Consider the following 22,856-nt stretch of genomic DNA (forward strand, 5'->3'; position numbering starts at 1 on the left):
CTTCACAGCACTTGGATTTCTGTCTATCTCTGCTCCTAGAATTTAACTGTGCCAGCAGGGCTGCTTGTTTCCGCTCTCCATTGCATCATTGGTGTTTTGCATAGTTTCAGGTGGTGTGCTAAATGCTGGACATGTGCTAGTGAGCAAGACAAAGCTCCCACCTTCGGGGAGCTTACAATCCACTGAGAGAGACGGGAAAGGAGTTAAAAAATGTAGTAATCTCTGTTTTACTAATGAAGAAATGGAAGCTAGTTACTTGGACAAGGTTCCCATGGTCAGTGAGAAGAAATGAGATTAAACTCAAACTCCAAAACACTCAGGGAGGAAGGAAGGAAAAAAGGAAGGGAGAGAGGAAGGAAGGGAGGGAGGAAGGGAGGAAAGGAGGAAGAAGGGCAGGGAGGAAGGAAGGAAGAGAAAGAGGCAGTAGGGGAAGGAGGGAAGGAAGGATTACAATGACTATAACTTACTGAGTTGTTCTATTGTGGCCCGAAATAGGTTGTGTTTCTTCGGAATTACAAAACATTTCCTTTTTTTTTTTTTTTTTTTTTTTTTTTGAGGTGGAGTCTCACTTGACACCCAGGCTGGAGTGCTGGAGTGCTGGAGTGCAGTGGCGCGATCTCGGCTCACTGCAAGCTCTGCCTCCCGGGTTCAAGCCATTCTCCTGGTTCAGCCTCCCGAGTAGCTGGGACTACAGGCGCCCGCCACCACGCCCGGCTAATTTTTTGTGTTTTTAGTAGAGACGGGGTTTCACCGTGTTAGCCAGAATGGTCTCGATCTCCTGACCTCGTGATCCGCCCGTCTCGGCCTCCCAAAGTGCTGGGATTACAGGCGTGAGCCGCCGCGCCCAGCCAAAACATTTTCTTTGTGAATTCCTAGTGATTTAGAACTGCACTGCCCAGTACAGTAGCTACTTGCCACATGTGGCTATTGAGCCCTTGAGATATGGCTAGTCTATATGAAGATGTGCTGTAAGTGCAAAATGCGTATCAGAATTCAAAGACTTAGAATGAAAAAAAGGACTGTAAAATATTTCATTAATAACATTAATCACATGTTAAAATTATATTTTGAATATATTGGATTAAATAAAATATATTAAATGTAAAAAAGTAGTAGCCCTCGTTTCTGGCATTATTTGCACTCATAGTTAACTGAGCAAAAGTGTTCAATAAGCTGGAGAGCCCTACTAGTCCACAAGTCCTTGGTGAACAGGGACCCTGGGAAGGAAGAATGTGGGTTAACTGGATGAGTGAATTAAGTAAATGTTGGTTAACATCAACTCTAAAGAAACAAGATAACATACTGTGTTATAAAGAAGTGCAGTTGATAAGGTACAAAGTAACACATTAGACAGATGACTATCTCCTGACAAGTGATTTGGTGAATATGGATACTTTGGTGGGGGCAGGAAAGAAAGTATGAACTTTGAAGTGGAGATTCAGAGATGGGTAATTGTGAATATTTATGGAGAACTGCGAGTGTGTAGCTTGGCTTGAGTAAAGGATTCATGCAATGGGGTAGAGTTAGCACTTACAGGCCAGGTGCGGTGGCTCATGCCTATAATCCCAGCACTTTGGGAGGCTGAGGTGGGTGGATCACTGGAGCTCAGGAGTTCAAGACCAGCCTGGGCAACATGGTGAAACTCTGCCTCTACCAAATATACAAAAATCAGCCAGGCATGATAACTCAGGCCTGTAGTTCCAGCTACCCAGGAGGCTGAGGTAGGAGGATCACTTGAGTCCAGGAGGCAGAGGTTGCAGTGAATTGAGATCTCGGCACTGCACTTCAACCTGGGCGACAGAGCGAGATCCCATATCAAAAAAACAAAAAAAAAACCAAGGAAATAAAAAGAGATTGGTCATACACATATAAAATTAGTATATGTAGCTCAAGGGAATAATTATTTCATGTAAAATTTTCATATAAATTTACTTTACCAGGAGAAATGGGCCTAACACATGCTGGAGAATAATGAAAAGTTCTGAGTGCAAGCTTTGTAGACTCTCACAAGCAAGCATATAAATGGAAGAATATAGAAAATGATGCATTGGCCGGGCATGGTGGCTTACACCTGTAATCCCAACACTTTAGGAGGCCAAGGCTGGTGGATCATGAGGTCAGGAGTTCGAGACCAGCCTGGCCAATATAGTGAAACCCTGTCCCCACTAAAAATACAAAAATTAGCTGGGGGTGGTGGTGCATGCCTGTAATCCCAGCTGCTTGGGAGGCTGAGGCAGGAGAATCACTTAACCAGGGAGGCGGAGGTTGCAGTGAGCCAAGATCACGCCACTGCACTCCAGCCTGGGCGACAAAGTGAGACTCCATATCAAAAAAAAAAAAAGAGAAAAAGAAAATGATTCATTACATTTTGTTCTGGCTGAGCACTTCTATGTTCCTGTTATAACCTAGGTTTAATTTTTAAAACTTGTTATTAAGGCATAATGTAGATAAAGTACACATACCATTAATAGTAGAGCTTGATTTTTACAAACTGTGAACACATCCATGAAATCAGTACCTGGTGCAAGAAGTGGAGTATTGCAGCACTGAGAACCGCCCCGTGCTCCTTCCAACCTACCACCAGGACCATCAGTATCCGACTTAACAACATGCATTAGCTCTGCCTGTTTTTGTACTTTTATATAAAGGGAATCACACCATGTAATCTTTTGTGCCCTATGCTTAAAGAATCAAACTAAACTTTGGATGACTGAACCCCAACTCAGCATTTCATTGTGAGTTTGGACAAGTCTCTTAACCCTGTTTCCACATCCGGAGAAGTGGATTATAACAGTGTTTGCCTCATAGGGTATTGTGAGGATTAAGTGAGATAATGTATGTAAAAGTTTTAGCACAGTGGGTGGAGTGTGGCTGCAGCTGCCACACTGTACTCAAACTTATAGTCTGCAAACTTCTGAATATGAGAGAGGGAAAAAATCCATGTCATCTGGGCAGAGTCCAACTATTCCTTTATTCACAAATGAGCATCTACACATACAATAGGGAACTTGGCTATTTGATCCATCTCACTTTTGGCCAAAGGAGAAAAGATATTTCTGTTATACACTTATTCATCTCCCCTTCTAGAATAGCAGCTTCCTTAAGGGAAAGGTCATGCACTGTTTACCATAGTATATGCAGTGCCTAGCGCAGGGCATCGTAAGCACTTAGCTAAACTGAATAAACACGTAAGTACTAACAATATTAGGGCTTAGGACATTATGTTCAAATCTGCTCAAAACTTTTGAGCTTTGTTTGGCAAAATTACAGTAGTTAAATCAGAGTAAAGTGAATCTCCTGCTTTCTTTCCCTGTGCTGGCCAGGAAAATCCAATCAAACCTAGCACATTCTGTACTTGGAACTTGAGTTAAGCATACCAGGTCTGGAAACTTCAGAAATAAGGGCAGTACACACTACTACTTTTAATAGTATTTGCTCCAAACTCAACAGCTTTTGATGTACTTAGACCAACACGCCAACATGTTTTCAAAAACACTCTCTTCGTAGCACATCAGTCACAAGTATTTTCCAAGTGTACTTTATCTTGATTTTCTACTGATATATTTCACGTATTATTGACCATATCCATACTCATTAAAAAAACAAAAAAAAGGCCGGGGTAAAGTGCAATGTTCCAACAGAATTCTACTTGGTTCAATTTATCATCTACTACTTAATTAAAAATAAATTTTCACTTCTCACCAAGTAGGAAGCACCTCTTCAAATACTATCATCAGTTTTACATTACGAATTAAAGGTCTGATTGGCTGGCAAGCCTACCACTATAGAGATAAGTCAAGCAGGAAATTATACGGCTATAAAATGAATTGAAAGATTTTTAAGGGCCTAATACAATTTACTGGCTATGAAGCAAAACTAGCTTCATGCAGATAACTAATAAATCAAAGCTATTTATAATTCATAGTATAAAAAAGTATGGTTAATATTCTGAGTCGTAACTAATTTTTTAAATTACTTAAATTTAACAATTGGCAAGATTTTTCTAAGCACCATGATAGACACAGAAATGAAGGAGTTATAAACAGCAATCCCTACTCTTCAGAAATGTATAGTCTGGTGGGAAAGTTTTATGGAAGCACTAGGATAATCAGGAAATGACTCACAGACCCGTGCCTTGAAGGCGAAGATTTTAACAGGCTAGGGAGACAAAGAAAAGAAGTCATACAAAGGGGGCCCAGTGCGGTGGCTCACGCCTGTAATCCCAGCACTTTGGGAGGCTGAGGCGGACGGATCACTTGAGGTCAGGAGCTGGAGACCAGCCTGGCCAATATGGTGAAACCCCATCTCTACTAAAAACACAAAAATTAGCCGGGCATGGCGGTGCACACCTGTAATCCCAGCTACTGGTAGAATTGCTTGAACCTGGGAGGTGGAGGTTGCAGTGAGCCGAGACGGTGCCACTGCACTCCAGCCTGGGCGACAGAGCGAGACTCCCTCTCAAAAAAAAAAAAAAAAAAAAGAAGTCATACAAAGAGGATATTACAAACACGGGCCTGGAGATAGGAGTGTGCACATGTGTTCCCAGGAGATCCAAGTCGCCAGTATGACTGAAAAATGAAGTTGGTCATGTCCAGGTTAGGGAGTGAATGAGGAGAATTATTATTATTCAGGCAACAGAGACCTATGGAACGTCTGTTTTTTATATTTGTTTCTTTCTGTTTACATATAAGGAGAGAATGTGCCTAGTCCTCTCAGCAGTTTTATTTCATGCTGTAAATTAACAGATTGGCATTATAATTTCATATATCAGTCATAAACTTGATGTAAGCCTTCTACTGAGAGGTAAACTCATTTTTAATGAGTTAATTCCCTCAGACTTCTGAGCCTACAAGGCTAAAGATAGAATCTAGATGGTGATGAATTTACTAAGGTAATATCATACCAAAGAGCCCTGCCTAGATAACCAGTGTGCCTTTCCCAGATGACACCCTTATGCCACTGTTCAATTTCTTGACATTTCTATAGAATGGAGACAGAGGCCATATGCAGGCTGAGAATTCACAGCTGACTTCAATGTGGGGGTGGATTACTCACTGGGTAAATGAAGGGAAGGCAATACCACTAAGTGACAGAACAAAGGAAGGGCAGGTCAAAGTTGGGAAAAAGGAAATCTGCTTTGAATATGTGTTTAAGGCGCCAACAGGAAGTGTCATGTGAAAGTATCTGAAAGGCAGCTGAAAATCTGGTTTTAAATGAGGCTCAATAAAGGGGCAATGTTGTATTTACTGGTAAAATCACCATTAAGAGAGTTCTAAGTGAGAAAAAAGGCCTAAGAACAGAATGTTAAGTCTCTAAGGATTCTATCAGTCCTTCTAAAGCACAAAACCAAGTGAAATGAGCAATGCCAAGTCAGCTTGTACACAGATGCTTTATTTTGGATGTTAATATGTCGACATTGTATGCAAGATTCTCTTACAATGGAGTTTTCCATATATCACAAAACTCAATTTAGTCAGGGTAATTGCTGTATTAATGTGAAAACCTTACAATAAAATGCAGTATTATATATGTGTAGTCAGTTTCCATGCAAGTATGGCTGCTACATGTATGTCTGGCATTTGTATAACATGCTGAAAGAAACTCAGAGGAACAAAACATTATAAAGGTGACTTAAGATGCCTGACATGTTTAAGATTAAAAATCTTGCAAAAAGCAACAAAGCAGTTAACTGAAGGATTCAACCAATACCAACCCAAATATGTGTTATGTCCAATAAGCCCAGACTTATCCACAATATATTACCATTTAGGATAATTTAATGCTCAAGAAAAAATATGCTTTAAAAATATAGCTCTTATAAGATATTATACTTTGGTGATTACAGACTATGTATATCCAGGTAAGGGCTACATTAAAAACAACAACAACAAAAAACTATTATGTGCTATTAGTTCAAGGTAACTGAAATGATCCAGTATGAGTTTGCTACAATCATTGGTTTCACTAAGTGAAATTTCTGTGAGAAGTTCATTAATTAGAAAGCAATCAACATACTTAAACATGCTAAGAAGATTCAAATTGGTTTATCTATTTATCAACAAGGCATAATCTTAGTACCATACATTTTCTTCACTTCTCACTATATATATATATGTGTGTGTGTGTGTGTATATATATATAAAAAATATGCAAAAACTAGCAAGTAGATTTAAATAGCTTAAAACCCTTTTAGGTCTACTGTTCAAGAGCTAAGCATTAAAATACTTAGTATTTCCATTTCTATTAACATACGAACAGAGCAGAAAATCTTAACCTGCTTTCATTTTGTTTTTTAAGGCATAGTAGTATTTTGGTATTTGTAAGAATTTGCCTGGTAATGGTTGATTCCATTTAGTTAACTTGAGAACTTGCCATCATTTGTTTTTTATCTTTTCACACAGTGCAAGTGGTGGTCGCTCTTTCCTTCTCTCGTAGCAGCAAGCCGATTCTGCTATTTTCTATAGCAGCATTACTTCAGGAGTGGAGAGGGAGAGAGTGTGTCAATTATAAATAATTCAAACTACAGTGTACAATTCTATTTACCTGTCAGTGTTTAAGTTGACAGCACACCATTATATGACTGAAAAAAATTACATATAATCTCTACCACAAAAGCAAATAAAAAATCTTTCAAGAAGAAATAAAATAAGTGCAAACACCTAAAACAGGCAACTGAAGCAACTGTTGTAACCTGTAGAGAAACACAAAACATTTAAAAAAGGACAAAATATTTTTATAAATAAAAGATAATGTTCTCCACTTCTGAAACACTGAGTAAATACAAACTTCTAAGTGCAGACTGTTTTTAGGGACCAAGGTACCATATTATTTTTTAAACAAAATGCAAAAATTTCAAAAACATATACAAATCACCAGATTAATGTATATGACCATCCCCGATATAATTTAAAAAGAAAATATTAAATTATCATTTAGTACATTTTTAGAACTACTTTATAACCAACATGATTTAAAGGGCATAGTGCAACATTTAGGTAGATGTGACATATAGTAGAGATATTGTATTCTTTGCAGCTATAACTTACTATTGTTTCATACTTAAAGTCAAAATTTTTCTTTACTGTGTTAGCTGTAATAACAGGAAACAACATTGGCTTCTAGGCACCCTGTATACGTATAAATATCTACATTTAAGCTTTAAAAATAAAAATAAATTATAAAAAACCAACTTCTTTCCAATTTACAAAGTCCTCCTGCTCCTACATACTGTACAATACATTCAACAAAATTCTCAGCTCTTCTGAGATTAAGAAAATACTATTTACTAATAAAGAAAAAACTCTTTTTTGAATGCTTTTTGTTTTCAGTACTATGCTCAAATAAATACATTTAACACTGTAGTTAATTTTACCGCTTCTGAAAAAAAAAAAAAATTAGTAGTGCAACTTTCTAGCCTTCCTTTAAATTCCTTTTCAATGTGTTTCTTTGTAAATGGTAGCCTAAGTAAATCAGCACGTGGGCAAAAGTACTTCATAAAATCGTGTGCTTTCCATACATAGACTAATTTCAGAAATCATATCTACTCTTACACCTATCTATAACAAAACTGCAGCATCAAGAGAGTAGCAACATATATCTTGTGAAGAAAATATGAGAATTTACTTTTAGAAATCCATGAACATTCTATTATTTTCCCATCTTGTTCTTTAAAAACAATTTTTAAAAATCTCATCTCTTAAAAAATAAACTATGAAACTGTCTACCCCTTAAGTGACTTACTAGCTTTCTGCCTACTATGTAGAATAGAAAAAAGATGCTGTATTAAAAGGGCTATCTTACAACTTTAAAAACAACTAATTGAGAAAAATTTCACTGCAACCTAATTTAGTAGAGATTGCAGTAAGGGAGGGGGGCATTTCATCAATTTTAATAATAATTACAGTATGAGAGCTCTTGAAGTACTACTGGTAGCTGTGTAAGTACTCAGATATCTTCTTGCTTGTTCAGTCATAATAAGTTGGTCTTCTGTCTTCCCATAAACCACTGTTTCCCATTCACAATTTGACTAGAAAGGAAATATTAATAGTGATGTGAAAAGTATTAAAATAACTATCCATATTATATCACAATTAGACTCTTAAAGTCAGTTATTTAAACTGATTAGATATTTCATAAGCAATAATTATAAAAATGTTTTAACAATGGCATTGTATTTTTTAATAATAATGTTTTTAAATATATACTGAAATATTTTTGATCAAGTTTTTAAAAAGTCAATTATTTTAGCTATCTATATTGCTTACAGGCCTATGGAGGCAGTTTAGAAGTCTTGTCCCCAACAATTCCCCCCAAATCAAATGAGTCTTAACATGAAATAAATGTTAGTCATTACTGCTTCAAAACTTTGCAAAGGGTTTAAAGAGAGGATGTAATGTCAAAAAATGAGCCAAGAATGCTTTATTTACAAATTAGGAAATATATTCATAGCAAAAAATCAAGTTTATGTTTTTTTTCTTCCCTTATTATAAAGATTACTATGTTATAGACGTGATCTTCTATATAATAACTTTCCCCAAAAGTTCTATGTTAATTAAACGCTGGGAACTCAAATCATTTTACATGGATTAAGAGAATGTGCTACATGGCTCTTAGAAAGCAGCGGCTGAAAACAGATGTAAGGTGGTCATAAGTGATTGCCAAATATGTTTTCAAGGTATGCTTTAACATCAGGAATACTAATGCTGCAGTCACTGTGGCATAAAGAAGAAAATTTCCAACTCAATGAACTCTCAAATTCTCTGGGGTAAACTCTTAACGCAGTAAAAATTTTCCCAACCACAGTTACACACTGGCCACATCCCAACAGAAAAAAAAGGACCTTGTTTTACAACTTCTGAGCCAAAATGTTCACTGGAAACCATGGTACCAACAAAATCATGCTGAAACTGCTTCTAACCACTTACCCTTTTTCAGAATAGCAATTAGGGCTATACATATTTGTTACAGGAGAAGAGGTGCCAGAAGTAGATTTATACATCTTTAGTTTAAAAAAGATACAGTGCTGAGGAAATCACCAGATGACTCTTTGGTTACAGCTCCAATTGTTTAGTTTATATGTGCCCTGATGAATGAGTCTCTCAAACCCAAATGTGAATGACAAAATAATGGTAAATGTTTAGTTACTGTTACAATCAATTTTGAATTTAAAAGAAAAAGTATAATTTGTGATCAGTAAATCCAAAGTGATCATTGATTAAACAAAAACAAAAATCACTAAAGAAATTTATAAATCCATACCTGAAGATTCTTTTCCAATTTGACAACTTTGGAAGTGTTAGGGTTTGGTTTCTTTTTAGTAAGTGTGTATGTTTTGTTGGTTGAATTTATATCTTGTTTTTCAGGAATCAAGTTGCACCTATTGTCATGTATTTCCAATAATGGTATCATTAATAAGGATGTAGTAAATATATTTTCTGACTAAGAGAGAAAAAAGAAAGAGGAAAATAACTAATTCAAAAATGGAGACAAATGGAGGTACTACTGAGTAAGTGGTAATGGAAGCCCTGTTTATTTCTCTCCAAGAAAGAATTTGGCTCTGCTGAAATTTCTAGCAATGTAGTAATATTAAGTATTTTGGAAATGAACCAAAGATAAACTCTGATATTTAAAATCTTGAGAACTACAATTTTTTGACATCATATATAAGGCAGCTGACTCCTCTCATAACAAAAGAAATTTTAAAAAAGTAAATAAAATATTCTCTACAGTGAATAGTTTCTCTGTGAATTAGGCAAAATGATACTAAAATAAAAATCCTCCATGAATCTCCAATGAACTGGCTACACAATGAGTAAGAAATAAGAACCACTAGGACTTAAAGCAATCATTTAAAATAACAATAATAATAATCCTTTACAAACCTGCATGTCTGAAATGTCTTCAGTCAACAGTTGAGTGCCTGATTCTTCTTTTTCCCAATTATCTAAGACTAGTGATTTTCTGACTTTCTTCCCAGAAGCGGTATTCTAAAATGAGTAATTTGTTGTAGAAGCTTTATGGCAAAGTCTCTTGGATACAATAAGACTTTTATTAACAATAATACTAGAAGATTACCTCTTGTTTGCAGCTTTTGTAGGCAGGTTCATCTTCCTCTTTGAGGAATAGGTCTGTTCCAGTTTCTTCTTTTAAAACTTCCCGAATATCTTCTTCCAAGAAGGCAAGTGGCTGGGACTAAATTGTTTTTTAAAATGTTGTAAAAAGTCATTTATAGCAATTCCTTTTTCTCCCTATATATAGGAAACCCATCTTTTATACTTTCCCATTATTGTCATAATTTTCTCCTAGGCCCTATAGATATATTAATTAAATTAATCCATTTTATAGCAAAACAATATTACACATTTGCAAGTACTGAGTAAAGAATGGCAATTTCTTCTTTCTAGGCTACTAAACAAAAATCTTCCTTTTGGGGAAACCACTGTAGCTCCTGCTTCAGGTCAGGATCTTCAGAATTAAACAGAAAAGAAAGATGTTATTTCTCAAGTTTTTTTTTTACATAAAAATAAGAAATACAGAACATATTGGAAATACACTAGCTCTTATTCTACTTTTATTGTATTTATTACACGGTATGTAATTACTAGTTAACATGTTTCTGTTACCACTAAGATTGTGAGATACTTGACAGCAGTGATCAGGTCATTTTATACCTAGCCTAAGCATCCTTGTATACCTAGATATAAGATCCTTGTATATATAAGATATAAGATCCTTGTATACCTAGCCTAAGCAAAGAGCTGACACAGTATCCAAGAAGAGGGAGAGAGTGTGTGTGTGCACGTGTGTGTAGTGTGGGAGGGTAGGTTATGAAGAGACAGACAATTGAGTGTGAGCTAAGTGATGAAATAGTCTCAAAATATTATTCATCTAGCTTTCTGTCAAATAGGTAAGCACAACTTATAACCCAGAAAAAAACTTTAAAATTATATCTAACTTATACCTATCATACCCAAGATATACTTGAAAAGGTAATCAAACCTCTACTAAATAAAAGAACTGGCAGCACTTAATAACCAGCAGCTGCCCAGTATGGTGGCTCACGCCTGTAATCCCAACACTTTGGGAGGCAGAGGTGGGCGGATCACGAGGTCAAGAGATCGAAACCCCATCCTTACTAAAAACACAAAAATTAGCCGGGGGTGGTGATGCGCACCCCAGGAGGCTGAGGCAGGAGAATTGCTTGAACCCAGGAGGCAGAGGTTGCAGAGAGCCGAGATCATGCCACTGGATTCCAGCCTGGGTGACAGAGCCAGACTCCATCTCAAAGAAACAAACAAACAAACAAACAAACAAAAACAAACAAAAATCAAAAAAACACCAGCAGCTTATGTCCCCAGCCAGCAAAGTTAGAGAGAATAGTATTCATATATAAATGAGATTTCACAGAACTTACAAAAACTTTTAAAATGAAAATAAAATGTTAAAAGTGTTCTCATCTAGACTGAGACATACAGGAATTATGTTAATGTTTCTGTATACTTCTCAAAGAGCTTATTATTATTATTATTATTTACTTATTTATTGAGACGGAATCTTGCTCTGTCACCCAGGCTGGAGTGCAGTGGCACAATCTCAGTTCACTGCAACCTCCACACCCCCCGACCCTCCGGTTCAACCAATTCTCCTGCCTCAGCCTCCCGCGTAGCTGGGATTGTAGGCATCTGCCACGATGCCTGGCTAATTTTTTGTATTTTTACTAGAGACGGGGTTTCACCATGTTGGCCAGGCTGGTCTCGAACTCCTGACCTCAGGAGGTAATCTGCCCACCTCAACCTCCCAAAGTGCTGGGATTACAGGTGTGAGCCACCACACCCGGCCTCAAAGAGCTTTTTGATGATGATATTTCACCAAGAACATAAAGTATTCTTTTTTCAAATTAACTTTTAAGTTCAGGGGTCCAAGTACAAGTTTGTTACATAGGTAAACATGGGGGGTTGTTGTGTAGGTTATTTCATCACCTAGCCAGGCACAGTGGCTCACGCCTGTAATCCCAGCACTTTGGGAGGCCAAACCAAGCAGATCACAAGGTTAGGAGTTCAAGACCAGCCTGGCTAACATGGTGAAACCCTGTCTCTACTAGAAATACAAAAATTAGCCAGGGTGGTGGAGGGCACCTGTAATCCCAGCTACTTCGGAAGCTAAGGCAGGAGAATCGCTTGAAACTGGAAGGCAGAGGTTGCAGTGAGCCGAGATCACACCACCGCACTCTAGCCTGGGCAACGAGAGTGAAACTCTGTCTCAAAACAAAACAAAACAAAACAAAACAAAAACAAAAACAGAGATTATTTCATCACCCAAGTATTAAGCCTAGTACCCATTAGTTATTTTTCCTGATCTTCTATCTTCCCACCTTCCACTCTCTGAAAGGCCCCAGTGTGTGTTGTTCCTCTCTAAATGTCCACATGTTCCCATCATTTAGCACCCATTTATAAATGAGAACATGCAGTATTTGGTTTTCTACTCCTGTGTTGGTTTGCTGAGGATAATGGCTTCCAGCTCTATCTATGTGCTTGCAAAGGACATGACCTCATTCTTTTGTATGGCTGCATAGTAGTCCATGGCGTATTTGTACCACATTTTCTTTCTTTTTTTTTTCCCCTCAATTTTTTTTGAGATGGGGTCTCACTCTGTCACCCAGGCTAGAGTGCAGTGGCATAATATCAGCTCACTGCAACCTCTACGTCCCAGGGTCAAGTGATCCTCCCACCTCAGTCTCCCAAGTAGCTAGGGCCACAGGTGCACACCACCATGCCCAGCTAATTTTTTGTATTTTTGGTAGAGATGGGGTTTCACCATGTTGTCCAGGCTGGTCTTGAACTCCTGAGCTCAAATGATCTGCCTGTCTTGATCCCCCAAAATGCTGGGATTACAGGCATGAGCCATTGCATCCAGCCCACATTTTCTTGATCTAGTATAGTATTCTTAAAAAGATCTGGAGTTTTTTCTCCTTTTAAGAATATAAATGTCCTAGAATAGGGCTAAGACAGATTAATTCATTCACTAGGAAGAATCATTCTCTTAATTGCTCTAATGTGTCAAAAGCAAAGAACTCCTCCATTTAATACTTTTCAGGTTTGATACTACCAAACTTAATACTTCTACAGAGTTTTTAGCCTTTTGAGTAATTCATAGTAAATATTAAAACAATCAAAGTTTATTAAAAAGGCAACAGATATTTAAGATATACCTGATTAAAATTCCAAAGCCAATCTCCAAGAAGTGCATTTGACTCATAGTAAGATACAAAAGAAAGCTAAGTGGTTAGCATATAGTAGATGCTCAGTAAATAACTGGAGGAGGAAGAGGAGGAGGAGGAGAAATGAGAAGTCAACTTACTGCAAAGAAATATATGAGCCTATAAATATTCTAGGAATTTTAATTTCTAAATCATTGCCTTCCTTTTATCTTAAATTGCTGATGCAAGTAATCTGTTTTGGCAATGGTCAAATTCTATCCAAAGAGCTGTGAGTGCTGCTGGTATTAAATTTAAAATGTCAGAAGGCTAGTAAACAAACTGACAAGGAATTTAGGTATTTGAAACCTATTACAAATGATACTTTTGTTTTTGTTTTTGTTTTTCAAACAGAGCTGCACTCTGTCCCTTAGGCTGGATTGCAGTGGCTTGATCACCACGCACTGTAGCCTCCACTTCCCAGGCTCAAACAAACCTCCTGGGACTACTACAAGAGCATTCTACCACACCCAGCTATCAAATGATAATTTTTATTCTACTTATATGTTGACCAAATGACCCTGACTCACTGTAGAATTTTTAAATGCTTTCAAATCATTGTTTACTTGTCTAATCCCCAATTAGTTTACATGCCCCTATGAAGGCAGGAACCATACTTGACCTTTTCAACATTTATTCCATCCCTAAAGCCTAGTGCAGTGCCTGGAACCTATTAGGCACTCAATCAATATTTCCTGAATTAATGATGAATTTTTAAAATAAACAGCAAAACACTGAAACAGACAGGCTAAATCAATCAGGTAATTCCACACAATGGAATATTATGCAAACATTAAAAATTATGGGATAAATATATACATTTACTTGGTTAAATTAAAAAATGGTGTTATAAAATAATAAAGTGTGGTCATACTCTTGTTTTATTTATGTATATGCATAAATAAAAACTCCAGGAAGCTCTAAAGGAAACATGATTGTTCACAGCAGTACATGGAGCTAAATGACAAAAAGACTCGATCAACCCTACTATGTACCCTTTAACACAGTATTTTGAAAAAGAAAGAAAAGACTAGTAGATGTGTGTGTGTAACATGCTTTTGGGCAGAAAATTAATTAAATCAAGTAAACTAGAATTTGCTAACGAATCTAACCAAAAAGTGACTAAAAATAGAAGAACATAACTAAAAAACCCTGAAAGTCACCAATATTTTAAAAATCGTATTTCTAAAGAACTTGTCAGAAATCTGTAACTGCCTAAAATGCCCATCACTTTTCCAAGGTATTTCAAAGGCAGTAAGATATATGAAAGCACAGTAACTAGAACACTTCCCAGTCCTATTCATTCGTGAACTACTACTGCAAATACTATTATTAGAATAACAGCAGCAACCAAGCATACACTACTTAAAACTCAGACAAGCTCTTTTAATTACATCAACTCTTTCAGCTTCACAGTAACAATTTGGGGTGTGTTTTATGATCTCCTTTGCATAGAAAAGGAAACTGAGCCTTTTCCTAATTAGTTTCCTAAAGAGGTACCCTGATTAGTTTCCTAAATATTATCATGAAAGTGCTTCAGTATATTAAAATTATTTTATTCTAATACATGTAACCATGACTGAAACTACTAAAATGTAAATTTCAGTATTAAGAAAAGCGTTTCGGCCGGCCGCAGCAGCTCACTCCTGTAATCCCAGCACTTTGGGAGGCCAAGGCGGGCGGATCATGAGGTCAAGAGATCAAGACTATCCTGGCCAACATGGTGCAACCCAGTCTCTACTAAAAATACAAAAATTAGCTGGGCGTGGTGGCGCAAGCCTGTAGTTCAAGCTACTCAGGAGGCTGAGGGAGAATTGCCTGAACCCGGGAGGTGGAGGTTGCAGTGAGCCGAGATTGAGCCACTGCACTCCATTCTGGTGACAGAGCAACACTGTGTCTCAAAAAAAAAAAAAAAAGAAAGAAAAATGAAAAAAAAAAACCAGAAAAGAGTTCCACTGACACCTGATCTGTTTTCTCTGGATGCTATAAAGCTAAGAATTCAAAACAAGCCAAGCAAGGATTTACAAGTTAAAGAAAAAGGTGGACACAAAATTCAAACTTAAAAATTAGGCAAGGTGCAGTGGCTCACACCTGTAATCCTAGCACTTTGGGAGGCCGAGGTGGGGGTGGATCACCTGAGGTCAGAAGTTCAAGACCAGGCTGGCCAATGCGGTGAAACCCCATCTCTACTAAAAATACAAAAATTAGCTGGGTGTGGTGGCGGGCACTTGTAATACCAGCTACTCAGGAGGCTGAGGCCTGAGGATCACTTAAACCCAGGGGGTGGAGGCTGCAATGAGCCGAGATCGTGCCACTTCACTCCAGCCTAGGCAACAAAGCAAGACTCCATGTCAAAAACAAAACAAAACAACAATAATAAAAAACTTGAAAATCAAAAGATAAAGCTTTGTATCTGTTTCAGTAAACATCTTTTTTTTTTTTTTTTTTTTTTTTTTTTTTTTTTTTTTTTGAGACGGAGTCTCGCTCTGTCGCCCAGGCTGGACTGCAGTGGCCGGATCTCAGCTCACTGCAAGCTCCGCCTCCCGGGTTCCCGTCATTCTCCTGTCTCAGCCTCCCGAGTAGCTGGGACTACAGGCGCCCGCCACCTCGCCCGGCTGGTTTTTTGTATTTTTTAGTAGAGACGGGGTTTCACCGTGTTAGCCAGGGTGGTCTCGATCTCCTGACCTCGTGATCCACCCGTCTCGGCCTCCCAAAGTGCTGGGATTACAGGCTTGAGCCACCGCGCCCGGCCAGTAAACATCTTTTTTAAATGTTAAAAATCAAAGTGATAAAAATCACAATTTGTTTTTTTAAAATTAGGAAAATTATTAAAAATAAAATGAATATACATACCACAATTTTAAGAGGTCCATATTTCTTCTCCTGAGCAGCAAGCGCATTCTTAAAAGGAGTAGGAGTTCTTGGTGTGGTACCCAATATAGATCTTCTAATAGTAGGTGTTCTGAAACTATCCAATCATTTAGATATTTATGTTATAGTCACAATCTGATTGCATACGAGTTAATGAAAGCAAAGCAATTTAAGCACACACTAAATTTTCTCTCACACACACACACACACACATATATATATATGCTTCATCTAAACATTCTAAGACTATTTTACAGTATGCCTGCCTATGGTAATTCTGATTTCAATCACTCATCTTAAAATAGAAAAAAAGAATTAATACAGAAAAAAGTACTAGAAATGTTTTCATTGAAATCAAAGATACTACATTTAAGTTGGTTTTGACTGTCCTAAGGAGAAAACATAAGGCTATGATTTAAAAAAAAAAATTCTGGCCCAGCCCAGTGGCTCACGCTTGTAATCCCAGCACTTTGGGAGGCTGAGACGGGCAGATCACCTGAGGTCAGAAGTCCAAGACCAGCCTGGCCGACACAGTAAAATGCCATCTCTACTACACATACAATATTAACCAGGTATGGTGGCACATGCCTGTAATCCCAGCTACTCAGGAGCCTGAGGCAGGAGAATCACTTGAACCCGGGAGGTGGAGGTTGCAGTGAGCCGAGATCTCACCATTGCACTCCAGCCTGGGCAACGAGAGCGAAATTCCATCTCAAAAAAAAAAAAAAAAAAATTCTAAGTCCTGTAGGAATAGGGATTATGATACATGCTATTTATATGCACAAAAAGCTAATCTACTCTTGATATTGTGCTCCCCATTTTCTCTAACACAATTATTTAATACCTACTTACCCTACATTTTCCTTTTGATCTTTGGGAGTTGTTTCCTTATGAAGAGGAGTTGTAATGAGAACTTTCTGCCCACAAATAGGGGTTGATGTAAATGAAGGATTTTCTATATTAAGTTGTTCATTTCCAGGACATGTGTTGAAAAACTAAAAATGGAAGAGAGTTTAAAGATGATTTCTAGAACATCAAAATCCCTACACAAATATTAAACTAAGATTTTCAAATTATTTCTTCATACCTCTTTTAAAAAGCTTATGAATAATATTACACTTATACTCCATGGAAATTATGCTCCATGAGGGTAGGAATTTTTGTCTGGTTTGTTCATTTTTGTCTCCCCAGCTCTTAGAACAGTGTTTAGCACATATAGGAATTCAAGAAACATTTAACAAATATTCAAAAGTTACAAAAAAATACTAAAAATTGTAAAAAGTGTATTATCAAATAGAGATCCATAGAAACTATAAACAGTTGCCGTGTTAAATCTAACAGTTTTGTACAACAGTGTGTAACTGAAAAAAACAAGTTTTTTTTTAGCTCTTATTAATAAATGACCTTAAGTGGCTTTTTCTATGAGAGTATTTTAATTTAGAATATAATAACGCTTTGCTGATGAGAAATACAGCTGTCTGGCAAATTTGCCTATCTAGAACACAGAACCTCTAAGAAGTCAAAATTGGTATCACAGAGTCCATCTTCTAAATTATATAATTTACAACTGTGAAATACTAATTATATTCACAATACAATTGTGAAATACTAATTTATTTTTGTAGTCAAAAATTAGAAACAGTGGTATGAAGCCATAGAAATGGCTTCAAAGCTCCTTATAACTAGAATGAAGTCTAGCTCTATCACTTCTGGCTCTGAATACTTGAATTTATTTTACCCTAAGATTAGTAATCAAACTCTCTTTTACAGGATAAAATCCAAGCAGTTTGCCATGGCAAACAAGCATCTTTCAGCCACTTCTACCTTAGAATTCACACTTCAATAAAAATTGCTAGTGTGCAAAACTCCAGAATAGAAAACTGCTAGTGTGCCCAAGCCTACTTCACTTTCCCCAGTGCTTTTTAACTCTGAGAGCAGGTCTGGAGGTGAACAGACTATTCACATTGTAGTCTATACAAATGGCATTCCCTGAAGCATGGGTGCACAATTTTTAGAGATCTATGTTCTGCCAGATCCTACTTATCTCCCTAGCCTCAAAATATACCTCCAATAATATCCCAGCATTCTCCATGTTTATTTGACCATTAAACTCCCTTCTTCCCCCTTAAACTTTGTAGCCTCTGCCAAACACTTTCAGAAAACATCAGCTCCATCTCTTACTAACTGTTGCCTTTTACAAGTGGCTCAACTTCAGAATTTTATTCCACCTAACTCCTTTTGAAAGAGCATCAACTGAGATGCTATAAGAAAAGTGTTTGGAGGCCGGGCCGGTGGCTCACGCCTGTAATCCCAGCACTTTGGGAGGCGGATGTGGGCAGATCACCTAAGGTTGGGAGTTCGAGACCAGCTTGACCAACATGGAGAAACCCATCTCTAATAAAAATACAAAATTAGCCAGGCATGGTGGCGCATGCCTGTAATCCCAGCTACTGGGGAGGCTGAGGCGGGAGAATCACCTGAACCCAGGAGGCGGAGGTTGCGGTGAGCCGAGATGGTGCCATTGCACCCCAGCCTGGGCAATAAGAGCAAAACTCCATCTCAAAAAAAAAAAAAAAAAAAGTTTGGCAAACAGCCTGGAGCATAGCAAGTGTTCAATAGGAAACTGTCCTAACATAAACATCTACTGTCCAGGGGTATTATAAGAGAAGAAAGTAAGTAGGTAGTTCTGGACATCCTTGGGAAACCTCTTGACACATTAAATTCTTACAGTAAGCAATTATCTAAGTTTCTTCCAAAGAACGTTAAAAGGAAAAATTCAGCGGGCAAACTAAATAAATTACTTTAAATAGGTAAGGTCACTTTAAACTTTATCAGGTGTATCTATCGCACAGTAGTCAGTCAGGAAACTGGATCTCAGTCTCAGCCTTGCATTAGATAACTTTGGGCAAATCAATTTTACCTTTCCAGGCTTGTTTTATGATGAGTTCTATAAAGATATGGGACTACAAGATAAAGAAAATGTCTCTCTAAACACTGTAGTATAATATGCAGAACCGGGAGCAGTGGCTCACGCCTGTAATCTCAGCACTTTGGGAGCCAAGGCAGGTGGATTACTTGAGTTCAGGAGTTCAACACCAGCCTGGGCAACATGGCGAAACCCCATCTCTACAAAAAATACAAAAATTAGCTAGGTGTGGTGGCACGCATCTATAGTCCAGGCTACTTGGGGGCTGAGGCGGGAAGATCACTTGAGCCTGGGTGGTTGAGGCGGCAGTGTGCCATGTTTGTGCCATTGCACTCCACCCTGGGCAACAAAACAAGACCCTGTCTCCAATATATATATATGCCACTATTACATTTTGTGAGATAATTTCTAATCTCTCAGAGTTCAGTATTCTCAAGTATACATTTAAACACATTATTTTTTTATGTTATCAAAGTTACCAACTGCTAGTAAGTATATTAAAGATCTAATTTAATCTAACTCATTGACATTTAGAAACATAAACAAAATCAACACCGCTACCTGTGAAGGAGAAAATGGTAGTGTTTTCAGTGGTGTATGTTTTAGCGCTGTATTACCACCATCGTTCAATGAGCCATCCCTAAGTTCGCTGCCTGGGGAAAGGCCCACTCGCATTTTTCTCTTCTTTCTGAGGATGGCTGGTGGAGTGCTAAACTTGGCTACATTTGGGGATGTTAAAGGAACAGCTTCACTGTTGCCACCATTACAAGTGTTTTTTTTCCCTTCAAGTACAAGACTGACGTTAAATTGGCATTCCATGGCTCCTTCATTGTGCTGAATTCTCATTAATTTAACTGGGGTGGATTTGATAGGAGAAGCAGCAGCATCAGAAATATCAAAACTGGTAACATCACTCCATGCTACAGGATCCTGCAATAAATTAAACTGTTAATAAAGTTAATGCTATAACCTAGTTAAATCTGATCTTGAACACAGGATGATGATTTCCACAGAGTTAATTAACAACTCATTTTATCAGTGGAAACGCTTTCCTTGGACATTTTTTTTTTAAGCAAGGTCATTTGAGAGATTATGGCTTTCCTATGATTCCAGAATACATAATAGTTCATCTAATTCAGTAGTTGAAGCTTACTGTCGAAGTATTTTAAGAAGAACAAATTGTAAGTTATTATCAAAAATTAAGTTATTATCAAAAAGTATAATTCGTTATAAAACTTCACATTCTACTCCACATCAGGAAGACACCATCAAATTCTGCATAATCATTTGGTAATGTGTATGGAACATGTTAAAAATGGTGATACACTTTGATCCAGAAATTCAATTTAACCTAAAGACATAATCATGATTTTGCACAAAGCTTTATATGTTATTCGTAATGCTGAAAAGCTAGACACTACCTAAATGTCCAATAATAATAGTACATTGGGTAAATATATTTTCTTATATTCATCTGATGGAATACTACAAAGCCCCTAAAATTCAAATTTAGGCCAGGCATGGTGGCTCACGACTGTAATCTCAGCACTTTGGGAGGCTGAGGTGGGAGGATCACTTGAGGTCAGGAGTTCGAGACCAGCCTGGCCAACATGAGGAAACTCCATCGCCACTAAAAATATAAAAATTAGCTGGGTATGGTGGCAGGCACCTGTAATCCCGCTACTCAGAAGGCTGAGGCAGGAGAATCGCTTGAACCCAGGAGGCAGAGGTTGCAGTGAACTGAGACTGTGCCACTGCACTCCAGCCTGGGCGACAGAGTGAGACTCCATCTTAACAACAACAACAAAAAATTCAAGTTTAAAAAAGTTAAAGAAACAGAAACATGCTCATGACAGGGTGGAAAAAAAAAATCCACAAATGTAATACAGAAGTGTATTTTTGGGTTTAAAAATATAATGCGTTTTCTAAGTATAGAACACAGACTGAAAGGAAAATATCAAATTATTAACTCTGGGTTTATGAAACATTTTAATTTTCTTTTTTACAGTTTTCTCTAGTTTCCAGCTTTCTCTAATGCACCTGTATAACTTATATAATAAAAAATGAATTAAGTTTTTAATTTTTAAAAATTCCTCAAAAGGCACATATTTGAGAAAATTTTAAACTTTTTTTCCCTAGAAGCCACTGCAAAATACCAGAACAAAATTAAGTATGGCATACAAAACATAAAACTGGTCAATGTCCAAAACTCAGTTTCTGAGCATGAAATCATGTAACTAAAATTGACCTTTTGATAATCTTACAATTTTTTACTTACAGATTCAATAAGTTCTAGAGTCTCTGCAAATTCTGGGATGGTCTGCAAAGAGGACAATACAGCGTTGGCCTCCACGGCCAGGAACTTTGTGGGTGAATTCTGCTGAGCAGACACAGGCTGATTTTCATCCATACTGTAAAACTCACTAGTGTGCTCGTCAAGGCTATTTAGAGTATTAGACATGTTATCATCCATGAGGAAACTACCAGACCAGCTAGAAAAACTTCCAGGCTGCTAAAAGTACAAAAGAAATTTTAATATTATTTGTCATTCTCAATGTAGGCATAAATTCAGATTTCAACACATTTCAATTAGGCTAAAAATATAGTAGCAAATATTTTGTCTTTCCTCAAATTGGTATACTTCTTTTCATTAAACTACATGCTTTGACTATGTTTTTTTCTAATTAAAATTTTTAATCTATACAATCATGATGAGATAAAACAAGCATTGACATACAACATAAAGTCCAAACTCTTAGAATTTGGCTACTCCCTTCCTTCCAAACTTAATTTCTCAACACTTCTACTCAAGAGCTATATATTTAAATCTTACCAGGTGTATCTATTTATTCCTGGTAGTTATCAGGAATACCCAACTATAGCACTTGCAATTCTCCCAATGAATTATACTATTTTGACCTTGAGTGCCTTTGCACATATTGCTGCTCCCTTTATCTATTAATAAAATGCTCTGTAACCTACTGACCAGGGAAGCTATTCTTTTTTTTTTCCTGAGGTGGGAGTTTTCACTCAGTTGTCCAGGCTGGGGTACAGCGGTGCGATCTCGGCTCACTGCAACCTCCACCTCCTGGGTTCAAGCAATTCTCCTGCCTCAGCCTCCTGGGTAGCTGGGATTACAGGCACCCACCACCACACTCAGCTAATTTTTTGTATTTTTAGTAGAGACGGGATTTCACCATGTTGGCCAGGCTGGTCTCAAACTCCTGACCTCAGGTGACCTGCCCACCTTGGCCTCCCAAAGGGAAGCTATTCTTACCACACAGTTCAAATACTGGAAAGTACTTCATCTGATTGTACACTTTTATCTGCTTCATTTATAATAATGTTCTAATTCATTTATCTTGCTAACATATAATCATTGTCCTTCAAGGCTGAGTTCAATTAGGACTTCTTCCAGGAACCTTTCCCTGGTGACAACAATCTAAATCAAGCACCTCTCCTATATGTTACCATAAACTTTGTGACTCACAAATTGTCAAAAGTCAAAGAGAGAATTCTAAAAATAGCACGAGAGACCAGGTACGGTGACTCATGCCTATAGTCCCAGCACTTTGGGAGGTCGAGGCAGGCAGATTGCTTGAGCCCAGGAGTTTGAGAACAGTTTGGCCAACATAACGAAACTCCATTTCTACAAAAAATACAAAAATTAGCTGGGCATGGTACCACGCGCCTGTAGTCCCAGAACTCAAAAGGCTGAGGTGAGGGCATCACTTGAACCCAAGAAGTCAAGGCTGCAGCAAACTGTGATCACACCACCGCACTCCAGCCTGGGTGAGAGTGAGACCC

The 22,856-nt window shown here is 37.6% G+C and overlaps 1 protein-coding gene across 4 annotated transcripts in view; it reads right to left on the reverse strand.

Moving 5' to 3' along the window:
• Positions 1–5,370: 5,370 nt before the first annotated feature.
• MYBL1 (MYB proto-oncogene like 1) overlaps positions 5,371–22,856 on the reverse strand; it is a 48,849-nt gene continuing 31,363 nt past the window's right edge. Inside the window, exons 9-17 of one of the 4 annotated variants that reach the window (XM_021942394.2) lie at positions 21,328–21,561; positions 19,611–19,979; positions 16,976–17,118; positions 16,106–16,220; positions 10,075–10,191; positions 9,882–9,986; positions 9,259–9,438; positions 7,902–8,026; positions 5,371–6,472 (exon numbers count right to left, since the gene is read on the reverse strand). In XM_021942394.2, coding sequence (XP_021798086.2) covers positions 6,394–6,472; positions 7,902–8,026; positions 9,259–9,438; positions 9,882–9,986; positions 10,075–10,191; positions 16,106–16,220; positions 16,976–17,118; positions 19,611–19,979; positions 21,328–21,561 — 1,467 coding nt within the window. In that variant the 3' untranslated portion in view covers positions 5,371–6,393. Of the gene's footprint in view, positions 8,027–9,258; positions 9,439–9,881; positions 9,987–10,074; positions 10,192–16,105; positions 16,221–16,975; positions 17,119–19,610; positions 19,980–21,327; positions 21,562–22,856 lie in introns of all 4 variants that reach the window. The other 3 variants (XM_021942396.2, XM_021942395.2, XM_021942397.2) reach the window with 3 other exon arrangements.

Source organism: Papio anubis, chromosome 8, assembly GCF_008728515.1.
Source record: "Papio anubis isolate 15944 chromosome 8, Panubis1.0, whole genome shotgun sequence".
NCBI classification, from domain to species: domain Eukaryota; kingdom Metazoa; phylum Chordata; class Mammalia; order Primates; family Cercopithecidae; genus Papio; species Papio anubis.